This window comes from Elephas maximus, chromosome 3 (genome assembly GCF_024166365.1).
Source record: "Elephas maximus indicus isolate mEleMax1 chromosome 3, mEleMax1 primary haplotype, whole genome shotgun sequence".
NCBI classification, from domain to species: Eukaryota; Metazoa; Chordata; class Mammalia; order Proboscidea; family Elephantidae; genus Elephas; species Elephas maximus.
The window spans coordinates 158,122,654-158,148,422 of NC_064821.1; the positions used below are offsets into that span (position 1 = coordinate 158,122,654).

At 46.1% G+C, this 25,769-nt stretch overlaps 1 protein-coding gene across 2 annotated transcripts; it reads left to right on the forward strand.

The window, feature by feature from the left end:
* Positions 1-1,191: 1,191 nt before the first annotated feature.
* Positions 1,192-25,769, forward strand: GJA5 (gap junction protein alpha 5). 2 transcript variants are annotated; one of them, XM_049879893.1, is made up of 3 exons: positions 1,192-1,507; positions 15,944-16,043; positions 20,537-25,769. In XM_049879893.1, the coding sequence occupies exon 3, from the start codon at positions 20,577-20,579 to the stop codon at positions 21,651-21,653; it is 1,077 nt and encodes a 358-aa protein (XP_049735850.1). In that variant the 5' UTR covers positions 1,192-1,507; positions 15,944-16,043; positions 20,537-20,576; the 3' UTR covers positions 21,654-25,769. The 2 variants fall into 2 exon arrangements, with proteins under 2 accessions (XP_049735850.1, XP_049735851.1); XM_049879894.1 differs by lacking the exon at positions 15,944-16,043.

The following is a 25,769-nucleotide window of genomic DNA, read 5'->3' on the forward strand; positions in this document are numbered from 1 at the left end:
CTTGGCTCTCTGGGCTTCCATTCCACTCACTGTTCCAGATGATTTCAGGTTTTCATCAGCTCTCACAATCTGTGGGCATGGTCATTGGTTTGTCCGGTTTCAGTCCACCCATAGTAGCCTCTGTTGTTGACACTGATCACAGTCCACCTGGGTCCATAGTTAAGTGCTGAAGTTGAAGAATTCGGGGAAGGAGATGGAGGCCAAGGGGGCTTTGAGGAAGAGGTGCTTCACAGTTTCTAAATTGTGTGCCTTTGACATATGATCTAGCAAGAGGCAACCTTAATTCCATCGGCTCAGTTCCAGCTGGGAGACCTGAAGAGATGAATTTTGGCATTGGCTGAAACTTTTAATCCTGATTAGAATCACTGTGATTGTGTTACTTGATTTTTCTGAAAGTTTCCTCAAATGTGAAATGCAGAAGATGTCTACCTTGTGGAATTGGAAATTAGTATGATTAGGTAAAATAAAGATAGATAATACATATGAGGTCTCTTGCACAGTGCCTGGCACATGGAAGGTGCTCTCTTCTCGTTAGAGGGGGAAGAGGCCAGAGGAAGCACCTGGTTGGTGGGGAATGCCCTCTTCCTGTCCCTTAGAGAGGAGACGTAGATGTCTTTCTCCTTTCAGGTTAAGACCTGGTGCTTATTCTGGGTGCTGATTGGATGTGATTTGTGAAACTATGTTTTCCTGTGGTGTCTGGTGCTCAGCTCATTGATGTGGGCGTAGCAGCAAAAAAAAAAAAAAAAAAAAAACCAAAAACAACCAGTGGCTGGAGAGTGACTCTGACTCATGGCAACCTCATATGTGTCTCAGTAGAACTGCTTTCTATAAGGTTTTCAACAGCTGACTTGAGGCACATCTGTGTGGACTTGAACCTCCAACCTTTTGGTTAGCAGCTGTTTGTACCATCCAGGGACTCCATGGGCATAGTAGGTGCCCCTCCCCAAAAGCTTGATGCATGAATGAGCACCCTTCTTTTCTGATGACAGGAAAAGGGTGGAGAATAGGGTTCTCTCAGGCAGTGCCAACTTTGCTGCTGATGTTCTGGGGAAAGCCTTGGCTTAAGGAGCTCGAGAAGGCTCAGAGGAGGGGTGGGCAGGCAGTGACTTAGGGAGGTGGTGTATCAGGCGAGAGCGTGAGGGTCAGGACTGCAGGGACAAGGACTAGGGGAGGGCAGTGGAGGGAGGAAGAGAAGGGAATAGGATGGCTCTGCCTCCTTGTGGGAGAATGTGGTGAGGAGAGGCTGCTCTGAGGTAAAGGGAAGAAAACTTTTTGAGGAGCAAAGATTGCGGGCCGGCAAAAGAAAGAGGGGAGGGAGAGATCCAGACAGGGAAAGGGGTGGAGAGAGAAAGAGTAGGAAGAAGTGGGAGGAGGGAGGGCGACAGACACCGGGTTAAAAAGAGGGTGGAAGAGGAACAACTGAAGGCACAAGGAGAGTGGGCAGTCAGAGAAGAGGCGGAGAGTGAAGGAAGTCACCACGAATCTCTGGGAGGAGGAGCAGAACCAGGTAAGGGCAGACTTAAATTTTAACAGAGAAAATGACGCATCATTGGGAAGTGGCCAGAAGAGTGAGAAATTCAAATTCCAGGTTAGATGAAACAAGGCTCTTTCTCTGTACCTGTGAGTTGATCCCCTTCCCTTCTTACTACTCTCCCGTGAGACTGAGGTTTGGATATACTAGGGAGGAAGATTTAGAGAAGTGGCAGATAAGCTATTGATTTACAAAGAGCTACAGAAAATGTGGGTGGAAGGCCTTGGGGTGACCGTCTCCTTCTCAGGGAATTGTAATGCCCCGAAGGCATCTTAGAAGCAGGTCCCTTTTCAAGCATTTCTGTTAAGGTGGAATTGGCCCTTTAAAAACGAAAACTAATACTGTTTTATGATGCTTCCTCTGGGCATGGAATCTTTTTTGAAATGCTTTCCGAAGAATCTAGGGGAGTGTTTTGATTTTTTTCCCCCCTAAGGCATGTTGGATGGTTTAAAAATATTCCCTACTTAGTTTCCTGCAGAGTATCATGTCCCCGTGCCACAGGCGCTCGTGAGAACTCCAGCCTGCCACTTGCTGTCAGAGGAAAGGGGCTGGTGAGACCCAGGAGGGGAAGTGGGGAGAGGTGCCCACTGAAATGTCCTTCCCACTTGAGAGCAGAGGGAGGCAGATGACCAACCTTAGAGCACAGGGGTTTCTGCTACTCCCTAACCTCTTTACTGAGCCAGTGGCAAAAGAACCCAGACCCAGGGGCCAGAAAACCTGGGTTCTGGTCCACTGAGTGGCTGTGTGACCCTAGACTAGGCACTTCACCCCTCTGGGCCTCAGTTTCCTTATCTATGAAATGAGGAGGTTGAAGTAGAATGGTCCCTCTGGTTCTACTCAGCAATGCAAAACAAAACAAAACAAAACAAAAAAAAAATTCAAGCCTGTTGCCATCAAGTTGATTCCAACTCATGGTGACCCTATGTGACAGAGTAGAACTGTTCCACAGGATTTTCTTTGCTGTAATCTTTTATGGAAGCAGATCGACAGGCCTTTCTTCCACGGTACCACTGGGCGAGCTCAAACTGAATCCTTAGGCTAGTAAAGGAAACCCTGGTGGCGTAGTGGGTAAGTGCTACGGCTGCTAACCACAAGGTCAGCAGTTCAAATCCATCAGGTGCTCCTTGGAAACCCTATGGGGCAGTTCTACTCTGTTCTATGCCAGTAACCAAAAAAAAAAAAAGACCAAACCCACTGCTGTCAAGTGGATTCTGACTAATAGCTACCCTAAAGGACAGAGTAGAACTGCCCCATAGGGTTTCCAGGGAGTGGCTGGTGAATTTGAACTGCCAACTTTTCAGTTAGCAGCCAGGCTTTTAACCACTGTGCCACCAGGGCTCCTTTAGGCTAGTAGTGGAGTACAAGCTATTTGCAACATTCAGTGCAGAAACTGAAAAAAAAAAAAAAAGGAAAGCTTGACCTCAGGTTGTGACATACTTACTATGCCTTTGTTCAGTTTTTCCTTTATTCCCTCTCCCAGTATCCTTAATAAGAGATGAATTCCTAGTTCTCATTGTCCTGCACATCCCTGGGGTGGCTGTTTCCTGAATCAGTCTCTGGCTTTCCAGGTGTCTGACTGGCCTGAGAGAAGGAAGGGCCATGTGGAGAGCCCTGGACTGTGAGTCAGGAAACCTGGGAGAAATCCAGAGAAACTGACCAGAGAGGAGGCAAGGCCTGTGTGTGGAGGTGGGGCACACCTGTCTGCCTGAGGATGTGGGTTCATGCCTGGGGACAGCACCTGATACTTAGAGCCCAACTTTTGTGTCAGCAGGCTAAGCAGCCTCCATCTCCCCACCCATTACCCAGAGTCGTGGGCCAGCCCAGTCCCTGATTCACTGTTCTCTAGGGACACCTCTGAACTTTCCACTTTCCTTCCTGGCTCCCCAGGGTGGCAGAGCTGTTTGGAGACTGCTGCCCTGGCAGCTGCCAGCAAGGAGTCCCCATGACCACAGCATGCATGGCAGAGAACCCTGGAGGCATCCCCTCACCCAGACACGAGAAGTTCATAGCGCCATGGCAGCCGCAGAATCGTGCTGACCTGCTTTACCACTCTGCCTTGGAATCCTAGAGAATCCTAGAGACATTATCAGTGGGTTCCTGAAACTGGTCATTGTTCTTGTCTCTTAGCTGCCTAGCTCCTGTTCTTCCTCCCACCCCCAAAATGTACTGACCTAAAGCCCTAGGACACTGAAACTGGAAAAGGTCTCTTAGATCGTCAGTCAGCCTCATCCAGTGACGAATACAGAGAATGAGGTCTAGAAAAGGAAAGTGACTTGTTGATGACACCTGGAGTCAGGGCAGACTCAGATGGGAGAACATCCCGCTCCGCTGGCTTGCACATACGGCTCTTCTAACGCCGTCCTTGGCTACATGTTCCTGGCCTCCGTCTTTCCCCAAGGCTCCATGCTCCTTCCATTTGAGCATCTCTACAATCTTATTTTCTGGCAGTGACCCCCACCTGTCCACCTGCTTCTCGTCATCTCGGGTCCCGCATCGTGGTGAGGGTGGGGGTTGAGTGCTCTGAACTCCATGACCTAATGATCAGCACTGTCATTTTTCACCTTGGCCACTCTTGACTCTAGAATGTCTGAGACTCAAGAGCCCAGAGCTGAATGCTAAATATGGGTGCAGTTTTCAAATGAAACTGGCATTTCAAACCCCTGCCTTCCTGGAGCAATAAACACTTAAAACTATGGACTCTCAGGGTTGGAAGAGACTTGAGGACCAGTCGGTCCACCCCTTATTTATAAGGGCAGAAATAGTTTCAGAGAGGAGAGGTGATTTATTCAATGTCACTGCTCGTTAGGGACAGAGCTAGAATCTTCCGGGATATGGTCTCTCAGCCAGTGTGCTTTCTCAGACACAAAACTACCATGTGCCCAGTTCTCTGATCTTTGGGTGAGGTTCACATAAACATAAAACCAAAGAGGAATAAAGCCCTTTATGAGTTTAGGTGGGGTGGAAAATAATAGAACTCTCTCATGTCCCCTAGGGTGCCACCTGGTCCCACCTGCTGTCCTGCTCCTCTCTCTGCTGGAGTGGGACTTTGTACCCCATGCCTATGCCAGCACCACCAGCCAGAGCTGAGCTGGGATTAGAACAAAAGGTCTGAGAGGCCTGAGGGAGAAGGTTGGCTTCTTTTCATCCCTTGAACGCTCCCTCAGGAGTTTGGTCACAACAGAGGCCCCTCAGCCCTGAAGGAGAAGGGTGTCTTAGGCTGGTTAATCCTTCTACAGAAGACTGAAGACAGAGAGTGGAAGCCTTCTCCCCATAGGAGAGGTGTGTCTGGAAGAAAACCCATTGCCCTCGAGCTGATTCTGACTCATGGTGGCCCCATGTGTTACAGAGTAGAACTGTTCCATAGGGTTTTCTTGATTGTCACACTTTTATAGAAACACTTCTCCAGGGCTTTCTTCTACAGAGCCACTGGGTGGGTTCCAACCACCAATGTTTAGGTTAGCAGCCAATCACAAACTGCTTATGCCACCCAGACTCCCAGCGGCTTCTTTGATTTCCTTAAATCCTGGTCTCCAGAGGCAGGATTAGAATGCCTAGGCTCTGCAAGCTGCAGGGAAGCCCCAGCAGAGGCGGGTGATACATGGATCCTCATCCCAGCAGCTGGTGGGAGGCATAAGCAGGGGAGGATCCTGGGCTCTAGCAGCCAGCAGGGCTGCCACCCTGAAGCCTGGCCTCTTGGATACTGGCTGACCCCCACCCCTAGGCTCAGTCAGTTGAAACAGGGCTGGAAGCCTCTCTGGGTGGGTCAGTCAGGACAGGAAATAGAAGTCCTGCAGTCCTCAGGGCCAGGGAGACCAAAGGCCCAGGCTCTGCCCACTGTCCTAGGGAAGGCTTTGCCCACCAGGGATCTTAGCAGCTCTCTGTGTGGACTGGCTGCCATAGCCCCTAACCTGGGCTTAAGGGTTGAGCTGGCCAAAGGGAGAGATGCTCATTTTTCCAGAAAGCCTCAGGGCTCAGAGAAAAGAAGTGACTTCCTTTCAATTGTCAAAAGCTGCTGGTGCCTGCTGAATGACAGCTTGATGTCACGTTGTGAATCAATTTCTTCTGACACAATAGCAAATAATGGGCAAGAAAAATCTAGCATTCAGTAGTCCACCCACCTTTGTAAGGAAGCAGAGACATCTCAGAATCACAGAATCATAATAGAGCATCATAACATTGAAATAGCAATAGACTTTAGAGTTTACTTAATTCAGGGGTCCAAAACCCAAACCTGTTGCCACCAAATTGATTCCGACTCACAGGGACCCTATAAGACAGAGTGGAACTACCCCATAGGGTTTCCAAGGAGCAGCTGGTAGATTCGGACTACCGACATTTTAGTTAGCAGCTGAGTTCTTAAACACTGTGCCACTAGGGCTCCAGTTCAGGGGTAGGGCAGAAGAAAGAGCTTGTACATTTGGAGCCAAATTTGGGTTGGAATTTCAGCTGTGTGACCTTGGGCAGATTACCTAATGTTTTTGATCTTTAGTTCCTTCATCTGCCAAAAGGGGTTAATAAATACTTACCTTGTAGGGCTTTATGAGGCTCAAATAAAGTGATGTATTTAAGATGGCTATCACAAAGGAAGTGCTCAATGAATAGAACAATAGGGTAGAATCCAGATCACCTGGTCCTCAGCCCAGGGCTCTTCGATGCATCTCATTTCATACAAAATTCTTTCTACAGTGAAAGCTCACCATGACATATAATTCTGAGAAGGTAACTGCATGATCGTTACGATCATGGAATTTTTTTCTGGGACTATGCTACAGTTTGGTGACCTCTAAACTGAGATTCAGAAAATGTGGATTTGTTTCTTAGCTTTGTCACTACCTTCCATACAATCACAACTGGGCAAGTTACAAACCCCCTAGATCTTTTAACTTACTTCTGGAAGGACCTTGGCAACCATCTATCTTAACCCTTTTGTTTTACACATGAAGGAACCAAGGCAGAGGGAGGAGTAATGTCTTGTCTAGCATCATAAAGAAACAGCTGGAACCAGAAAAAAACATTTCTTATGAAATGACAGCATTGCATTTTCACAGAGAACTTCTAGACTCTTAATCCATCTTGGCAACTTCATGATACAGAATTCAGGCGACGGCGGATGTGGCTCAGGGGGTCAGGACGTCGCTTTCCCTCGGATCACCAAGTAGACAACCCCCTATTCCTCTTCCATGAAGAGCCATGCCTGCTTCAAAACTCATCTTGTGGATTGTGCCTTTGGAGTGGTAATCAGAGTTCAAAAGTGCTACAGCTCCTCGGAAGGGAGGAGCCACATGGAGCATGCATTTTATAATATGGATTCATATGGAGCCTGTCTCCAGGCCCAAAAGCTTGAGTTAAAGAAAGATTAGGAGGCAGATACCACAAGCCACAGGGATGAGAGGGACCCTGCCCAAGTGGGGCTCTGTACTTCCCTTCTCTACTCCTTCTCCAGAGGATCTTGGTGTCTAGTGAAATAGCTAATTTAGAGCTAAATTGATATCCTTCCCATTACCTGTGTTTCCCCCATCTCTAATAGTCACCTCTACCCCCAGCACCACATGGCGATCCTTACTGTCCTGTTTAACCAGGCTGCTGCACTACCAGCTTCTGCCTTAAGTTGGGTTAATTGGATCATATTTGAGAGACGTTTTTACTGGAAATATCAGAAAAAGAAAGGGAGGAACTAACATATCCGAGTGCTACTATGTGCCAAATAATTTTCTCGGTACTTGCACATATCCACATATTTTTTTTTTTCTGTTGTTATTTTTTACTGTTGTTGAAAATACACACAGCAAAAATACACCAATTCAACTGCTTTTACATGTACAATTCAGTGACATTGACTACGTTCTTCAAGTTGGGCAACCATTCTTATCCTCCTTTTCTGAATTGTTCCTCCCTCATTAACATAAACTCACTGCCACCTAAGCTTCCTATCTAACCTTTCAAGTTGCTGTTGTCATTTGGATCCCATATAGATAGTTCTTTAAAAGAGCACAATGCTCAAGGCAGGTGTTCTTTACTAATTAGGCTAAACTGGTTTTTGATTTAAAGAAAATTTCAAGGTGATATTTTTGGTTTTAGGTTTAAATATTATGCAAGGCAATAGTTTCAGGGATTCGTCCAGCCTCAATGGCTCCATAAAGTCTGGATTCCATGAGAATTTGAAATTCTGTTTCACATTTTCCCTTTTTTGATCAAGATTCTTCTATAGACTCTTTGATCAAAACATTCAGTAATGGTAGCCAGGCAGCATCCAGTTCTTCTGGTCTCATGAAATGGAGGTAGTTGTTCATGGAGGCAATTAGCGACACATTCCATTTCCTCCTATTCCTGACCCTTCTTTCTCTGTTGCTCCAGGCAAATAGAGACCAATTGCTGTACCTTAGATGGTCACTTGCAAGCTTTTAAAGACCCCAGGAACTATGCAATGAACTAGGAGGTACAACAGAAATACCAACAATGGTATTATGCAAATTAACTGGGGTGTCCCATGAAACCATGACCCTAAACATCCAAACCAAGAAACAAAATCCCACGAGGTGTTTGGTTGTACATTAGCAGCCTTGGCAGCTATTTTTTTTTGTTGTTGTTGTTGGTAAAAATATGTATCACACACATTTGCCAACTCAACTTTTTACAGGTGTACAACTTAGTGACATTAATTACCATACTTCACACAAATAATGCACACATTATATTTTTTAATACATTATGCATGCAACACCCTGGCATATTATTTTCCTAGGCGTGCCATGTGCATCATATGTGTAAAACCCATTGAATATGTGTAGGCACGTTATTTACATGGGCACAATATTTGCTAAAACGTGGTGCGCCAATCTTCTGTGTAACCATTACCCTTAATTAACACCAATTTTCTATCACCATAAACAGATACTCAGTGCTCCATAAGCAGTAATTTCCCCTTTCTCCCTCCCTCCCAGCCTTGAATTCACATATTCTTTAATCGTGATTCAACTTCCCATTTTTTAGGTGAGGAAAAAGCTGAGAGGTTAAGTGACTTACCTAAGGTCACACAACCGGAGCGTGATGGAGGCAGGATTCTAATCCCACCATTCCTTAGAAACCCTGAGCCTCACAACCTAATTATTTCTGTTTTCATTGCTCTTGTTATGATTTGACATCAATGGAGCACCAGAGCCTGCTGTTTGGCCAGCTGAGAAACTGGCAGTAGACACTGCTGCAGCCAAGAGCACTTACTGGCTAAAAAAGGAAATAACTTTCTATATATGAATTCTAGCCAAATGGTGGCAGATGCTGAAGAGTCTGGGAATCCTGACCACTTTGGGCAGACGGCCCCAATGTAATCACTGATTCTAAGAACAGCATATGCAAGAGATGCCAGCCAATACGTTAGAGGCTAAAAGGAAAGGCCCTGGGCCTCTTATGGGACGAGGTAAAGTGGGAAAAACCCTCCTTAGGGAGTTAAGAGACTGGAGCTCAGGGCACAGCTTTGTTACCAGCTGTGAGACCCAAGGTTTCTTTTTCTTTCCCTTTTCAGAGGCACAGAGAGAGCATGAGCTTTGGTGTCAGGCAGATCAAGTTCAAGTCCCTTTTTCATTGTTTACCAGTTGTGTGACTTTGTACAAGTTAACCTCTCAGCCTCAGTTTTCTTATCTGTCAAATGGGATCATACTACTTCCCTAGCAGGGTTAATGTAACCATTAGAAAGTACAGTTGTACAATTTTTACATGTGCAAAATGTTCAACTTAGCAGTATCTGTTGTTACTATTACTTAACTTTCCTGGATCCTACTTTTAATCTTAGATAAAAATAAGGGGTTGAGGTTGATTGATTTCTAGGTTCCTTTCAGTCCTATTGCACTGTTTGCCTATGACAAGATGGTGTAAACAATAAATAAATGTGGACCATTATCATGAATATAACTTTCATTAATAACTGCATTAGTACTAATCAACCCCCTTGGAATCATTAATAAGGACCTTACATCATTTCATTTTGGTTGAGTATCTCCATTTGCCTCTTCTTCCCATCCGCATCTTGTAAATACTGCTTCCTGCAACATCTGAAGAAGAAAAGTATTTATCCTAGCAGAATTCCCTCTGTCCACTTGGCCTGCTTCCCTCCACCTCTTTGGCTTTGAAACAACTGTCTGCCAGCAGGGTGTCTCTGAGTGAACCTCTCTGTCCTTGCCAGAACAAGATAATTAAATTTAAAGAGAAGTTAATTATCTGCCATTGGCTGGAGTAGGAGGAAAACCATATCTCACCCATCTGTCTCTTTCTTTCCTTCTCAGCTTATTACCCTTTCCCCTTTATCCCCCCTTTATAGTGACGAGGGTTCTTTTTTGCAGGCCCTCCCTCCTTGTTGTTAGTTGCCGAGGAATTGTGGCAACTCATGGCAACCCTGTGTGTGCAGAGTAGAGCTGCCCCACGGGGTTTTCAAGGCTGTGACCTTTCAGAAGCAGATCACAAGGCTTTACTTTCGAGGCCCTTTGGGTGGTATTGAACTGGCATTTAACCATTTATACCACACAGGGACTCCTCCTTGCCCACTAGACTTCTAATTTTGAAGGAGTTGCCCATACTGCCCAACTCAATAACTCTAGCTGTATTATGTGCCTGGTTCTTTCCCCTAGGGCTGAACTAAATCAGGAAAAGAATAGAAATCCTAAATGTAAAAATCACCTCTAACCACTTACAAATCAACTCTCTACCCTAGCAGTTATTTCACAGACATCTTACATATGAAATAGCTGGCCTTTGGTAACACATGGTAAGGATTTGCCAAAGAAAGGAAATGTTAGGTGATTTAGACAGACCTGTTAAGGCAGAAGTATTGCAGTCAGACAAGAACTGTGTTTGGATCCAAATCTACCACTTACTAACTGTGTGATTTTCCTCAAGGTACATTTTATTTTTTTAATTTTACTTTTTTATTATCGTACTTTAGATGAAGGTTTATGCAGCAAACTGGCTTCTAATTAGACAATTAGCGCATATATTGTTTTATGACGTTGGTTACCGACCCCATGACATGTCAACACTTTCCCTTCTTGACCTTGATTTCCCTATTACCACTTTCCTGTCCTCGCCTGCCTTCTAGTCCTTGCCCCTGGACTGGTGTGCCCCTTTAGTCTCATTTTGTTTTATGGGTCTGTCTAATCTTTGGCTGAAGGGTGAACCTCAGGAGTGACTTCATTACTGAGCTAAAAGGGTGTCCAGGGGCCATACTTTTGGGGTTTCTCTAGTCTCTGTCAGGCCAGTAAGTCTAGTATTTTTTGTGAGTTAGAATTTTGTTCTACATTTTTCTCCAGCTCTGTCCAGTACCCTACATTGTGATTCCTGTCAGGGCAGTTAGTGGTGGTAGCAAGGCACCATCTAGTTGTGCCAGACTCAGTCTGTAGAGGTTGTGGTAGTTGTGGTCCATTAGTTCTTTGGACTATTCTTTCTTTTGTGTCTTTGGTTTTCTTCATTCTCCTCAAGGTATATTTTCTGAGCCCTGTGAAAAAAGAACAGTAATACCTCCAAGGAGCCCAGGTGGTGCAACAATTAAGTGCTCGACTGCTAACCAAAAAGTTGGCAGTTCGAATCCACTAGCGGCTTCCCAGGAGAAAGACCTGATAATCTGCTTCCATAAAGATTGCAGCCTAGTAAACCCAATGGGGCAGTTCTACTCTGTCATATGGGGTCGCTATCAGTCGAAAATCATTTTGATCACTCGTAACAACAATAATAGTCCCTCCACCACCCATCTGTCAGTTTGTTGTACTGTGGTGGCTTTCATGTTGCTGATGACACTGGAAGCTATGCCACTAGTATTTCAAATACTAGCAGGGTCACCCATGGTTGACACTTTTCAGCTGAGCTTCCATACTAAGACAGGCTAGGAAGAAAGGCCTGGTGACCTACTTCTGAAAATTAGCCAGTGAAAGCTGTATGGATCACAATAGAATTTTGTCTGATAAAGTGCTGGAAGATGAGCCCCCTAGGGCTCAGAATACACAGTGACGGTACTACCAATGGACTTGAAGATGGTGAAGATGGTGCAAGCTCGTGCAATGTTTTGTCATGGGGTCGCCATGCGTCGGAGTTGACTCAGCGGCAGCTAACAACAACAGTAGTCCCTAATTCCTCAGGCTAGGTCGTTGTGAGAACCAGATGAGGAAATATATGTAAAGCAACTTGCAGAGTCTCTAGCACATAGAATGATCTCAGTAAGTGTTAGTTTATTTTGTTATGATGACGATGATAATCACTTACATTCAAATTCTGGTTTTGTGTAACCCTGGGTATATTAAAAACTGGAGCTGAGAATCTCAAAGGATTGTAAAATTGCTGAAGGTGGCTGAGGATCAAGATCACTTTCTCGCATAGTTCTCCCCACTATTTTAGAGAGAAACTATTGGGGGTGAAGGAAATCAGAAAAATATGCACAAATGAAAAACATACCAGAGTTCTGAGATGATGGTTATGGTAGGCACTTTATTTTTAAAGCCATTTTTGATGTTTGGCATAGTGTAGAAACTCACTAAACACTCTTCTGCGTTGAACTGGCATGACTCTGTGTCTATGGCCTTCTTTAAGGAAGGCTCTTTGGATTCTTTTTAAAACAGAATTCTCTTAATCGGAAAGCAAGTCAGCTCTGCCCTGTGCCACATTCCACGGTATGAGGAGCAGAATTACAGCATGGACCTAGGGGGTTGTTATTATTACTATGACTAACAACCTTTATTGAGAACCAGATACTATCCAGAACATGCGTCATTGCCCGGAATTAGACTTCGACTCTGTGGAGTGGTCTTATAATCTAATTTTGGCAAACTTGGATGAACACCCCAGTGACTATGGGGAGGAGGCCACAAGGGAATAGTCCATGGCGATGGAGTCTCTGCTCTAGACACATCCAGTCCTATTCAGTCAAGTGGAGAGCCATCTCAGGTAGGAGGAAGGCTTGGTGGCTTCTGTCTCCCTGGTGTTCTGGTCACCGTAGTCATTGGACAGGTGCTCCAGGCCAGCTTCCCAGAGTGCTCCTCTGCTGACATGCTGCCTCGAGTGTTGTTTACCATCCCTGGGCAATCTGGACCATTCTCTCAGCAACTGGAAAGGACCTGCCTTGATCAACTTGGCATTAGGTGTTTTGAGTAACCCAAATGCTATCATTCATTCATTGTTGTTGTTTCTAAAAAGTGCACTAATAACCTACCATGTGCAAGGCACACTACTGAGCACAGAGGAGAAGGCAATGATGAACTTGTCTTCAAGGAGCTCAGGGTCAAGTTGCAGAGGCAATATGTGGCAAGTAGAACAAATAATTCTTAGTATGCATGTGAGACCCCAAAGGCTTTACATTTCAGCTCAAGGCCCAGCTACTGACACAGGGGGATGCAGAAAATGTTGTCAGATATTTTATTGAAAGGACTGCTATGTGTGGCTTTAAGGAGCCCCTGGGTGGCACAAATGGTTAAACACTTGACTGCTGACCAAAAGGTTGGCAGTTCAAACCCACCCAGAGGTGCTTTGGGAGTCATGCCTGATGATCTGCTTCTAAAAGATCACAGCCTTGAAAACTCCATGGAGCACAGCTCTGCACTGCACACATGGGGTCACTATGAGTTGGCATTGACTCCATGGCAATTAACAACAATAGCTATGTGTGTCTACTTAGGGGAGAACTCAAATCAATAGGAGGAAGAGAATTTTCTGGGCCTCCTTAAGGTAGCTCCTTGCTCCTTTGCAATATGCCTTCTTGAGCAGGAAAGCTAAGTGCGCAGTTACAGCAAATATACTCGGAGGCACCTGTGACCTGCAGTTGGCTTAGTTTATGCTGCAGCCATTGCTAACAGATTGCTACAAGTAGGGCAATTACTAATTTTCCAGGGCTTTATATCCCCTATGCCTTTTGATGGTTTGTGTCAGATCAGGGTCTGCAAAACAGAGGCAGTGACGACCACCCCACAAAGTGGTTATGAGGATTCATTCATTCAGCAATGAAAATTGAATGCCTAGTATCCTATTGTCTTGAAGAAAATAAACATGGTTCTACCCTCATGGAGTCAACAAGAGGATCAGGGTTTGTGTCAGGTTACTACATGCATGTGAGTATAGTCTACCACACAGGTTGAACATTTCTCCGCTCTCCTTGGCATGACCTCCAAGGCCCTCCCTAATCTGCCCCTGCCTATTCTGCAGATGCTGCCTCCCTGCCCTGTTCCTTGTCCTCTAAATCCATGCAGGCTCTCAACTCCATGAATTTGTTCATGCTCTTGCCTTTGTCTGGAATTCCCTCATCTCTTCTCCATTGCCCCCAACCACGCTTCACCCCTGCATACATGGCATATACCTCTCTTCTATTCAACAACCACCTTCTCTGAGAAGCTGTCTCTTCCCAGCCCCACCCCAGGCTGGGGGTGGCAGTATTCTCTTGTGTATTTGCATAACATGCTGCACTTCTATCCTAGTAGGTACTCACCACATTGGGTTGTGTTTGTATCCCTAGCGTGAGCTCCTTCAGTTTGGATCCCTAGCTTCTAGCACAGTGCTAGCATAGGAAAACATTCAGTAAATATTTGTGAAACTGAACTGAATTATACTTTTCCATAATCCCCTTAGCGTCCCACACAGTGCTGGCCACATTAAGGGAGTGTCACAAATATTCACTGGGTCATATAAAAGCTGACCTCCGCCTCCCCGCACCCCGCCCCCCACCAGCCTTTTCACTCAATGGCAGAGTCCTGTCTGAAATCACTCACTGCCCCAGAGTTAGGAAGTGATTTTGAAGTTCCTAATGGTTTTAGTTTTTTTAATGGGGAGACTAGGAACCGTTGTGCTTCACCCTAGAAAGGGAGATGGAGGGAAACTTTCTGGTGTGCACCAGACTTGGTCAGAAGATGTGGTTGAAGCCCTGGCTCTGTCCCCTACTTGTTTTTGTTTCCTTTGGCGAGTCTCTGAGCTTCTCTGTTTCCTCCGCTGCAAACAGAGGCAATAACAACCGCCCCACAAAGTGGTTATGAGAATTCATTCATTCAGCAATAAAAATCGAACGTCTGTACGTCCTGGAGGTCATTCAGTCTTGAATAAAACAAATATGATTCCACTCTAATGGAGCCAACAAGAGAATGTAGGAGAAGCACATTTGAACAATGTAAGGTTTTATTTTTATTGCTTGACTTAAAAATGAAGATTTGGACCTTCTTAGGACCACCTTGCAGTTCAACTGCCAGAACAAACGTTTGCTTCAGTCATTTAGACAGCATTTATTGAGAAACTAATACAATAAGAACATAGAGGAGAAGCCCAGCTTTTGTCTTTGAGAAGTTTACTATCTATTTGAGGGAAAAAGCTGTTAAATCTTTGAGGGCAGGAATTATGCCTGATTTTGCTAATTCAATAGGTATCATTGAGTGCCTAATACGTGCTAGGCCTGGTACCTCTTAGATATTATTCTTATTACCCAGAATAGCGATAGGTACATAGAAGGGAGTCTTCAGAGTCCAGGGGTCATAAAAGAGGGCTGAGGTTAATTTGAGAAGACTTCCATATTTCTACTTAGATCTGTGGGGTCAGAGGAAGAGGTCCTGGCTGTGAGCTTATGCTCTGAAATGGCTTTCTTTGAAAACATTGGCCACTTAGGGAGACCATAATGCCAACATAAAGAATACTGAATTGGGACTGTAGAAACCTGAATTTTATTTCTAGCCACATGATACATGCTATGAAATGATTCATGCTCGTCTGGCCCTTTCCCTCTTACCCAAGCTGCATGTTACCAGAGAAGGTCTCTGGTGACCCCTCAAATTTTTGTCTTGTCCCAGGATATGAAACACTGAAAGATGATGTTGAAGATCTTGGAGTGAAGAACCCTCAGAGCTGGAATGTTCTCGTCCAGATTCTAATAACAACCTCTCTTTGCCTTGGGGAATTCAGAACTTGTGTCAGTGGCAAGGGAGTCCCTCAGTGGCACAAATGGTTAAGCACTAGGTCACTAACCTGAAGGTTGAAGATTTGAATCCACCCAGAGGTGCCTTGGAAGAAAGTCCTGGCAATCTACTTCTGAAATATCAGCCATTGAAAATTGTAGAGTATGATTCTACTCTGAAACACATGGGGTCGCCATGAGTTGGAATCAACTCGAAGGCAACTCGTTTGGTTTTGTTTAGGTCTATCAGTTGCAAAGGGCTGTAAAACACAATTATCCTGTGCCTGGCCCTTTGGAGGGCTCTGATCTAGTGAGACCCTTCCTGATCCCCGAAGCCAGATTTAGTTCCCAGAGCATCCTGTACCAGTGGTGCCACAAAAGAAAGGCCTGGTGATCTTCTTCTGTAAAGATCACAGTCAAGAAAACCCTATGGAGCAGTTCTACTCTGTAACACCTGGATTCCCATGAGTCGGAATTGACTCTACAGCAGCAGATTTTTTTTTTTTCCTCTTCAGTGCCTGGCACCTGGTAACCACTGGAGTAATTATTAAATGAATGAATGAAAGGGAAGAAGGACATTCTAGGCAGAGGGAACACGAGGAGCCGAGTAAAGAGGTAAGAAGTTGTGAGATGGGTGTACGTGTACAGGGAATTGTTTAGCTTAGTTATTGAGTATGCGAAGGGGAACAGTGGGAAAAAATATAGCATGAGGCTGTGCTGTGGAGGCTCTCAAACGGCAAGCAAAGGGCTTGCACTTTGTAAGTAGCAGAGAGATGGTGAAGATTATAACTAAAGTAGGGAAGGATATTTATATTACCATTGTACTGGATAGAATTTATTCATGGCAGGGGCAGCTTCCTCTGCCCCTCCTAACACACTTCCTGCCAACAAATGGATACTAATCTACAAAGCCTTTTATATGCTATACACCCAGTATCTACCTTACGAGTTTCTTGGGCTGAGGTTGAGGGGGCCAAGGGACTTCAGCCAGGGACCTTTCACATTATAAACAGAGCAGCTGGTACATGGGAGCAATTTTAAGTTTCTGTGACCTTGTCTGAGTGTTAGGCAGGGAGCCATAGATGAAAGGACCTTCACCCTGTTTCCAGCTGCCTGGGTCCAGGGGGGTCTGCCCCATCCCCTCCCCTCCTCTGTATCTGGTTTCTGTTGTTGCCTCCCAGTGAGGCACCCTCCCTAATACTGTCTTGATTTTCCAAGATATTCCTTTCTTGTACCTGTGCAAGGTACTTCTTCCAGGTGGGAGTCCTTGGGCCATAAGCGAGGTGGTCTATAGCACGCCTCTTAGTAGATCCAACCAAAGCCGCATTCTTTGGTTGGAACGATTTTTATACTTTTTATTTTTTATAAATGTATACTTTTATACTTCCAAGAAATGAGTGACAGAGTCAGAAGATGAAGGGAGAAATCTCTAGGGATTGAAGAGAGTTTGGAAAACTTGCCCAGCATCCTGGGAGAACATGGCACTTATTTCTCTTTTCCTTTTTATTTCCATTTTGGTTGGCCTCTCATATCCTCTCCTTCTGCTTTTCCACTGGTTTCTCTTTTCTCCTTTGTGGTGCACCACTCTCTGCATTATGTTTTTTTGCTCTCTCTCGTTCTTCCCCACCAGTTTCCTTGCTAGTATTGGCTATCTTTTATTCAGTTCTTATGCGCTGAGCGCTGGGCTATGTGCCTTTTATACATCACCTCATGAACCTCTGTGAGCTAAATAATAGTATCCCCATTTTGCAGCAGAGGAAACTGAGACACAGATTAAGGAATTTAGCTGACCTCAGGCAAATAGAAACGGAGATTCAAACTCTGGTTGAACTCCCAAGCCCATCTTCTCTTAACCATTGTTGTTAGCTGTCCTTGGCTCCCACTCATGGCGACCCCATGGACAATAGAACAAATGTTGACCAGTCCTGCACCATCTGCATGATGCTTGAGTCCACTGCTGTAGCCACTGTATTTGGAGTGCCTTTTTTTTTTCCAACCTAGGGTTCATCTTCCAGCACTACATCAGACAAAATTCTATCGTGGTCCACTGGGGTTTTCATTGCCTAATTTTCAGAAGTAGATCCTAGGTCTTTCTTCCTAGTCTGCCTTAGCCTGGAAGCTCAGCTGAAACCTGTCCACTGTGGGTGACCCTGCTGGTATTTGAATACTGGTGGCATAGCTTCCCGCATCATTAGAAACATGTAAGCCACCACAGTACAAGCTGACAGACTGACATTACATGGTCTCTTTTTCTCCATTTCCAATTCTTCTCTGTCTTTTCCCTCTTTCTGTTCCTCCTCTCCTCTCCTTTCTCTCTCCTTGTACTCCTCCCCCTTTCACCCTCCCTCTTTCTGTCAAACACTCACCACAGCCCAGGTACTGCATGTGTGTGGCTGACCCTGAAGGTGCTGAATACTGTACATGAGCCCAGAAGAGATGACAGACCATTCAAATGCTTATCTAATCAGCCATTTTCCTTTTGAACAAACACACTGCAACTTTCCACATTTGGAGACTGGGTGGGGGATGAGGAGACCCTTCACCATCTGAGGAAAAGGGGCAGATGTCTGATCACAGATCAGAGGACAGGCTCAACCCTGTATGGGTCTTTGATACGGAGAGGAGCAGAGATAAAGCCCTTCCTGATCACACTCATGGACTCCCCATTCCCAGGGACTTAGTGACTCTCAGGGTTGGGGAGCTGGGACCTGAGAGAAGACAGGGCCAAGAGGTTGGTCTCTGTCAAGGCATCAACTCACGAGCCAAAGAAGCCTGGACTATGAAATGTGGCACCTCTGCTCTGTCTTTCCCCATAACGTCCCAGTAGGAACCAGGGACATGTTGACAGCAAAGATGTGAAGGTCAAAGTTTGAACTTGACAACCTCTACGAACCTATCTGAATCTGAAATTTTATGATTCTAGGAAGGGAATTTTTAGGTTCCATTCTCTCCTATCTTTTTTGTCATCCTGTTCATTAGGGTTAGCTAGAGGTTTAAGCCATAAGGACGTTTATTGTTCACCAAGTAAGAATTCTGGAGGGAGGAGGTTCAAGAGTTGATTCAGAGGTCTCAGGGCACTGGTTGGCATTTCTGAGATTCTAAAAGCAGCTTCAGACATCTTGGCTCACACAACCCTGTCCACAGGCAGGAATAGTGGGGGTGGGGAGGACTGCAAGTGAGGCTCCTCTCCTATTACCCGGGGATGGAAAAGTCTGTCCAGACCATCCCCTCTGTATTAATCTCTCCCCTTACCTCATTAACTACAACTAGCTGCAGTGGAGACTGAGAAAGTGCTGTCAGGCTTTTCCACCTTTTTTTTAATGGGAAGTAGCAAGTAATACCAAACGAAACCATTACTATCGAGTCAGTTCTGACTCACGGCAACCTCATGTGTTTCAGAGTAGAACTGTTCCATACGGTGGTCTTGGCTATAATCTTTACAGAAGCAGATAGCCAGGCCTTTCTTCCACTGTGCCACTGGCTGTGTTCAAACTTCCACCTCGTAGGTTAGTAGTTGAGTGCAAACTGTTTGCACCACCCAGAGAAATTGTTAATAGCCAGTGTCTCCCACCACTCCTTCATCCGTTCAACTAAGATTTACTGAGCACCTACTCTGGGCCAGGTAGATACTGATATAGAGGAAAGAGACAGGCCCTGTCCTCCAGGAGCCCCTAATGGAAGAACACAGATAGCAGAGGATTACAGCACGAAGTAGGAAGTGCTGGGTGAGCACTGTGTCTCCAGAGTCCCCATGAGCTGTAGAGGCTCAGCCTGAGGGAGTAGGGAGGGCTGAAGAAAGTGAGGACTGGGTTATGTTTTGAAGGTTACATTTGACTGGGTTATATTGCTCAGCTAGGGTTGAGATGGCATATAGACAGCTGGGAGGAGGGCATTGGGGAATCTTTCAGGTGTTGGCATGGCTGGACCAAGAGTATTAATGGGGAAGGGCAGTAAACGAGGCTGAAGAAGCAGGCAAAGGCCAGCTGGAGACCATTTTGTATGGGGCATAAAGGTTTGGGGCATTTGTTCTGGACATGAGGGTGAGCGGGTCTGCGTGAGTACCTTCTGTAAACAGGACACTTAGCATCAGGGTGGCCAAGCTGGAGAGAAGAGGCTGTACAGACACTGAGCCACAGGGATGGAGTTGCTGCGCTGCACTGAGGCATGGGGGATCAGCATTGCCTGCCACTTGTCAGCTGGGGAACCTGAGCACTGATTGTGATACTTTTTGCTGGTGTGACTGAAGCATGTATTTGTTCACCATCTCCCAACACAGCTGGTCTAGGCTGGATGGTTCTGATAGAGTGCTTCCTGGGGCGTGGAGGTCAAAGTTGTCACCCCCTACCCTCAAGCCTTCCTCTTTCCACCTGGTTCTGCCCCTTGGAGTGATAAATTTCCTTTTCTATCTGAGCCATTCGAACATACAGAAACATTTGTGGTGTATGATTTTCAGCATATCGCATATATTATCTCATTTAATCCTCACAATTCTGTGGGGTAGCTTTTCCTCTCCCCACTTTACAGATGAGGAAACAGAGTCAGTGTGGTAGATGCCCAGAGTCACATTTGCAGTCTCCAATCTTGTGTACTTTCCACCACTCGAGGATTTTGCTACATGTGGCCCTTGGACTACCTGTATCAGAAGCACCTGGACTGCTTGTTGCAAATCCAGATTCCTGGGGCCCTACCCAGGCCTCCTGAAGTAGAATCTCTGGGGGGGGGGACTGTTGTTGTTGTTGCTAGTTGCCATCCAATCGGCTCTGACTCATGGCAACCCTATGTAAGACAGAACGAAGCATTGCCCAGGCCTGTGCCATCTTCTGGGGTAAGAGCACAGAATTCATGTTGTAACACACACCTCAGTCTATTTCTAGGTCCATTAAGGTATGAAAACCGTGATCTAATCTTACTAACATGTCCACCTTGAATCTTCTCTTGCCTTTTTTTTTTCTGGAAAAGAGAGAGAGAGAGAGCTTTTTGGGTACATTTGCGTTATAAGTAACTCTTTCTTAAAGAACACAGTGGTATAGATCAGTGAAGTCCCAGAACCTGATGAGACCTTGGAGATCTTTGCAGAAACCTCCCTCTTGTACTTTCTCTCTCCCCAGTTTGCAGAACCATTGACGTCCATCCTCTGGCTGAGCCGAGATGGGTGACTGGAGCTTCTTGGGAGAGTTCCTGGAGGAAGTACACAAGCACTCCACGGTGATCGGCAAGGTCTGGCTTACTGTCCTCTTCATCTTTCGCATGCTTGTGCTGGGCACAGCTGCTGAGTCTTCCTGGGGGGATGAGCAGGCTGATTTCCAGTGTGATACATTGCAGCCTGGCTGCGAGAATGTCTGCTATGACCAAGCCTTTCCCATCTCCCACATTCGCTACTGGGTGCTGCAGATCATCTTTGTCTCCACTCCATCTCTGGTGTACATGGGCCACGCCATGCACATGGTGCGCATGCAGGAGAAGCGGAAGTTAAGGGAGGCTGAGAGGGCTAAAGAGGTCCGGGGTTCTGGCTCTTATGAGTACCCAGTGGCTGAGAAGACAGAGCTATCCTGCTGGGAGGAAGTGAATGGAAAGGTTGTCCTCCAGGGCGCTCTGCTCAACACCTATGTGTGCAGCATCCTGATCCGCACAACAATGGAGGTGACCTTCATTGTGGTCCAGTACCTCCTCTACGGGATCTTCCTGGACACCCTGCATGTCTGCCGCAGGAGTCCCTGCCCCCACCCAGTCAACTGTTATGTATCCCGGCCCACAGAAAAGAATGTCTTCATCGTCTTTATGCTGGCTGTGGCAGCACTGTCCCTCTTCCTCAGCTTGGCTGAACTCTATCATCTGGGCTGGAAGAAGATCAGACGTCGATTTGTCAAGTCACAGCATGGTATGACAGAGTCCCAGCTTCCTGTCCCCTCTACGGGCATGGCCCAGAGCTGCACACCACCACCTGACTTCAATCAGTGCCTGGAGAATGGCCCTGAAGGGAAGTTCTTCAACCCCTTCAGTAACAAAATGGCCTCCCAGCAGAATACAGATAACTTGGCCACTGAGCAAGTGCGAGGCCAGGAGGAGATTCCGGGGGAGGGTTTCATCAACATCCGTTACGCCCAGAGGCCGGAGGTGCCCAATGGAGTCTCCCCAGGTCACCGCCTCCCCCATGGCTACCACAGTGACAAGCGCCGCCTCAGCAAGGCCAGCAGCAAGGCCAGGTCAGATGATCTATCAGTGTGACCCCCCAGTGTGGGGGAACTAGGACCAGGTGGGAACAAAGAAGGGTCAGGGAGGAAAGATATGTCCCTTCTGATCCCATGCTCTCTCATTCTCCTCACTGCTCTGCTCCTCTTGGTTCCCTCGTCTCAATGTGTTATGGGTTGAATTGTGTCCCCCAAAAATATGTGTTTTAAATTCTAACCTCTATGCCTGTGGTTTTAACCCCATTTGGAAATGGGTTGTGTTTGTTATGTTAATGAGGCAGGATTAGTGTAAGATGTATCTTGAGTAAATCTCTTCTGAGATATAAAGGAGATTAAAGAAGCGAGCAGGGCAGAGATGGGAGAAGAGAGATGCCAAGCTACATGAAGATCTCCCAGGAGCAGAAGCTCAAAGCAACAAGGACCTTCCTCCAGAGTCAACAGAGAGAAACCCTTCCCCTATAGCCAGCTCCCTGAGTTTGAACTCCTAGCCTCCTCAACTGTTCACCAAGGACATGGCTACACAATCTCTTGTTAAAGAGATTAAGCCTGTAAACCACTAGTTGGATCTAACATACTACCACAGCCAAAAACCCATCAGCTTAGACTGAAGGGGACAGAGAATGAACAAAAGGAAAGAACACTGTCTGCCTCTTGGAATTTTACAGTCAGGAAAAGACCAAAGTAGCTACATCTGTTATCCTTCAAGGAAAGAAAAGGACCATCCCTGGAGCAGCTCAGAGAGGAGCAGAACTGTTGGAAGGAGTGCGGGAAGTAGGGCATTCATGGTTTCAAAGGGTGGGGTCATGGTCTCCTGGATCTCAAAGTGTGGGGCCACAGCCTCCTAGGTTTCAAAGAGTTGGGTCTTTGCCAGCATGGTTCTGGAGTGTGGGATTGTCATTAAGGTGTGCCAGGGGGACGGGACCACCACCCAAAGCTGAGGATGGGGCCTGCCAATGCTGAGCGGGTGGGGTTACCACTCAGATGGAATAGGAGACTGGGGCCACCCAGAACCAAGAGAGCAGAGTTGCTATCCCAGTGGATCTGGAAGGTGGAGCTGAAGCCCAGGGTTAAGGGGCCTCCACCCACAATCTAGACAGTGTGATCAACATCTAGAGTCTGGAGGGCAGGGCCATTGCCCAGATGGTCTCAGAGAACAGAAGATTATTTTCAAGCCTTGAGAGCTAATATAATGTGTTCTGCTGTGTTTTGGACTTGCTTAGTGTCCATTATCCCTTCTTCTCTTTCACTTTCTCCCATTTGTAATGGAAATGTCTACCTTGTACCTGTTCTACCATTGTACTTTGGAAACAGACAACTTGTAGTCCAGATTTCGCAGGTTCACAGATGAAAAGGAATATTGTCCCAGGATGGAATAAATCTAAAGTCTTACCCATATTTGATTTAGATGATTCAGAAGATGAGATTTTGAACTTGGAGTTGATTTAAGACTTTTGAGATGATATGATGTGGTGAATATGTTTTGCATGTGGCAAGGACATGAATTTTGGGGGGTCAAAGGGCAGAATGTTATGTATTGAATTGTATCCCCCAAAAATATGTGTTTTAAATCCCAACCTCTATGCCTATGGTTATAATCCCATTTGGGAATGGGTTTTGTTAAGTTAATGAGGCAGGAATAGTGTAGGGTGTATCTTGAGTCAATCTCTTTTAAGATACAAAAGGGATTAAACAAGGAGCAGGGCAGAGATGGGGGAAGAGAGATGCCAAGCTGCATGAAGATTGCCCAGAAACAGAAGGTGAGGAGAGACAAGGACTTTCCTCCAGAGCTGATGGAGAGAGAAAACCTTCCCCTAGAGCTGGCACCCTGGATTTGGACTTCTAGCCTCCTAAACTGTGAGAAAATGAATTTCTGCTTGTTAAAGCCATCCACTTGTAGTATGTCTGCTATAGCAGCACTAGATAACTAAGATGCAATGACATTGCTCAGTTATTTCAGGAGGTATGACCGAGGCTCCATGAGTGAAGTCAGAGACATGGGTACCAACCCAGGCTGCTGTGACTTCCTCATCCTCTACCCAGGATACTCATCGAGGCCTTTTCAGATTACTAAATGAATAGGATAGAAGAAGGGAAGGGAAACTTGGCAAAATCTGGCCTGGGAGGGATAGCTGGAGGGATACAATAAATTTCTACATATGAGCAATTTACCAGATAGGTCCTCCCAAGTCCTTAGGACTTCCCTAATCACCGCCTCCTCACTCCACCAAGAAACAGCCCAAAGTTCTGAGCCAATAGCAAGTGTGAGTCAAGGAACTTGGATTAGATGTGCTCTTGAAACTATTGTCTCCTTGGGCCATAACTGTGGTGGCCTTTGGCTGCCCTTGCTGTTCCTCCTTCTACCCAGTCTTAAAAAAGGGTCTTTGGAACTTGATGAGCAGCCTGAACTTTACAGGTACCTTTAGTATGTACCTCTGGTAAATGTCCCACCTTGGTGATGTTGTAGCTTTCTTTCTGCCCGGATGTATACCCAGTCCATAGGGGTGCCAGCTCATCCAGGGAGTCATTGCTCACCGACTCTACTGGAATTCCTGCCACCAGCTGACATCATGTGGCTCCAACCCGATGATGGAAACCATCCCTTCCATTCCTCCACCTTTGGCTGTTCACCAAATGCTCCCCAAAAGACTTTATGGACAGGAATGCCCAAGAAGCCGTCGTCCTCCTCTGGGATCCTGACCAGATCCCCAGCCACTGAAGCCAGTGGAATTTCTGCAGGTCTTATTAAAACAGAGGGCATTGTGCTTCTCAGAGGTAGATTCCCCTTAGGAGAAAATAACTCAGCTATGAGGATGAAAATTAAAAAGGAGAGAAAACACTGGAAAACTATTTTCCCTTCCTATTTATTTCCCTCGTTAACTGCCAACTTAGAGTGAAGAGGAGGTGTGATGATAGCTAATGGAGACCTCCAGATAGCTGTCTCTTTCCCCGGAGGGTTTAGCAGGGGTGTGGAAGCAGTAGGGGAATCTCCAGTTCTCTTGGCAGGGCGTTACTTAAAGGCATGGAGATCCCTAGTTCTCACTGGTGCCCCTAGTGAGCCTGCCAAGTGGGAGCTCCAAAAAAGCTCTCCCTTCCCCAGGGCTGGGCCAGCTTTTACTATTCAGTCCTTTCAAAATGGGTATCTCCCATTTTGGATGGAGGTAAAGGGATGCTCAGAATTGGATACTGAGTTTCACAGAGAGACGATTACTTTTTAAAAATGCGTGCGTGTGGGTGCATGTGGGTGTGTATGTGTGCACGCGTGCGTTCTTACGCTCACATGAGTGCGCACTGAAAGGGTAGGTGAAGGGGAGAGGGCTCCCAAAATTAGGAAAGAAATCCTTGGAGAAGCTAGTGGCTTCCTGTCCTCCCCTCCAGCTGCGTGGCAGAGGGGCTGAGCCTCACTACCTCTGTGTCATCAGCCTAAACTGATAGTCCTGAGAGGTCAGGACAGTGGAAAGTGAAGGCTCAGAAGGGGCTCAGCCTCTGCTCCACCTGCGCATCTTCTGGTCCCTCTTTGCTGATATTTGGATGCTGTTGGTGGGTGGGAGGAGGATGAGGATAGAAAGGTGGAGGGAGGGAAGAATGACTTGTCGTTTCAGGTTCCTGGAGGCAGACACATTTTTTAATCTATTGCCTGGCACTACTAGCAGTAAGACTCTCCTTCCACCTCAGAAATGTGTTTGTTCTGTGCAATGTGTGCTCTTGAATTAGAAAGTCTATGAGATCACTCCTTGACTCACCGTCAAGAGACTTTCAGGAAAGAAAAAGGAAGTATGTGTAATTTGTCTTAATAAAGTCTAGTCCTGCATCTCTCTGTCTTTTGTGTCCCTTTCATGCTGTGACTGCAAGAGAAGAATGGCAGTGGGGGAGGGGAGCACTTGAACCCCACCCATCAGTCAGTAATGGAAAAAACTGTGGATTCAGACATGTGAAGGTTAAAATCCAAGCTGCTGATTCACTGCTTGCCTTCAGCAAGCTGCTTAATCTCTGAGCCTTGGTTTCCTCATCTGTAAATCGGGCCTAGTAATAACTACCTCATAAAAAAAAAGTTGTTAAATGAAGGATTGTTCAGCAGAGGTCCTGGGACATAACAGTCTGTCAATAAATTAAATTAATTTTCCCTTGTGGAGCTTAAAATCCAGCTGAGACAATC

Coding starts and splice junctions, on each gene's coding strand:
- GJA5 (XM_049879893.1), top strand. CDS start 20,577: ATGGGTGACTGGAGCTTCTTGGGAGAGTTCCTGGAGGAAGTACACAAG.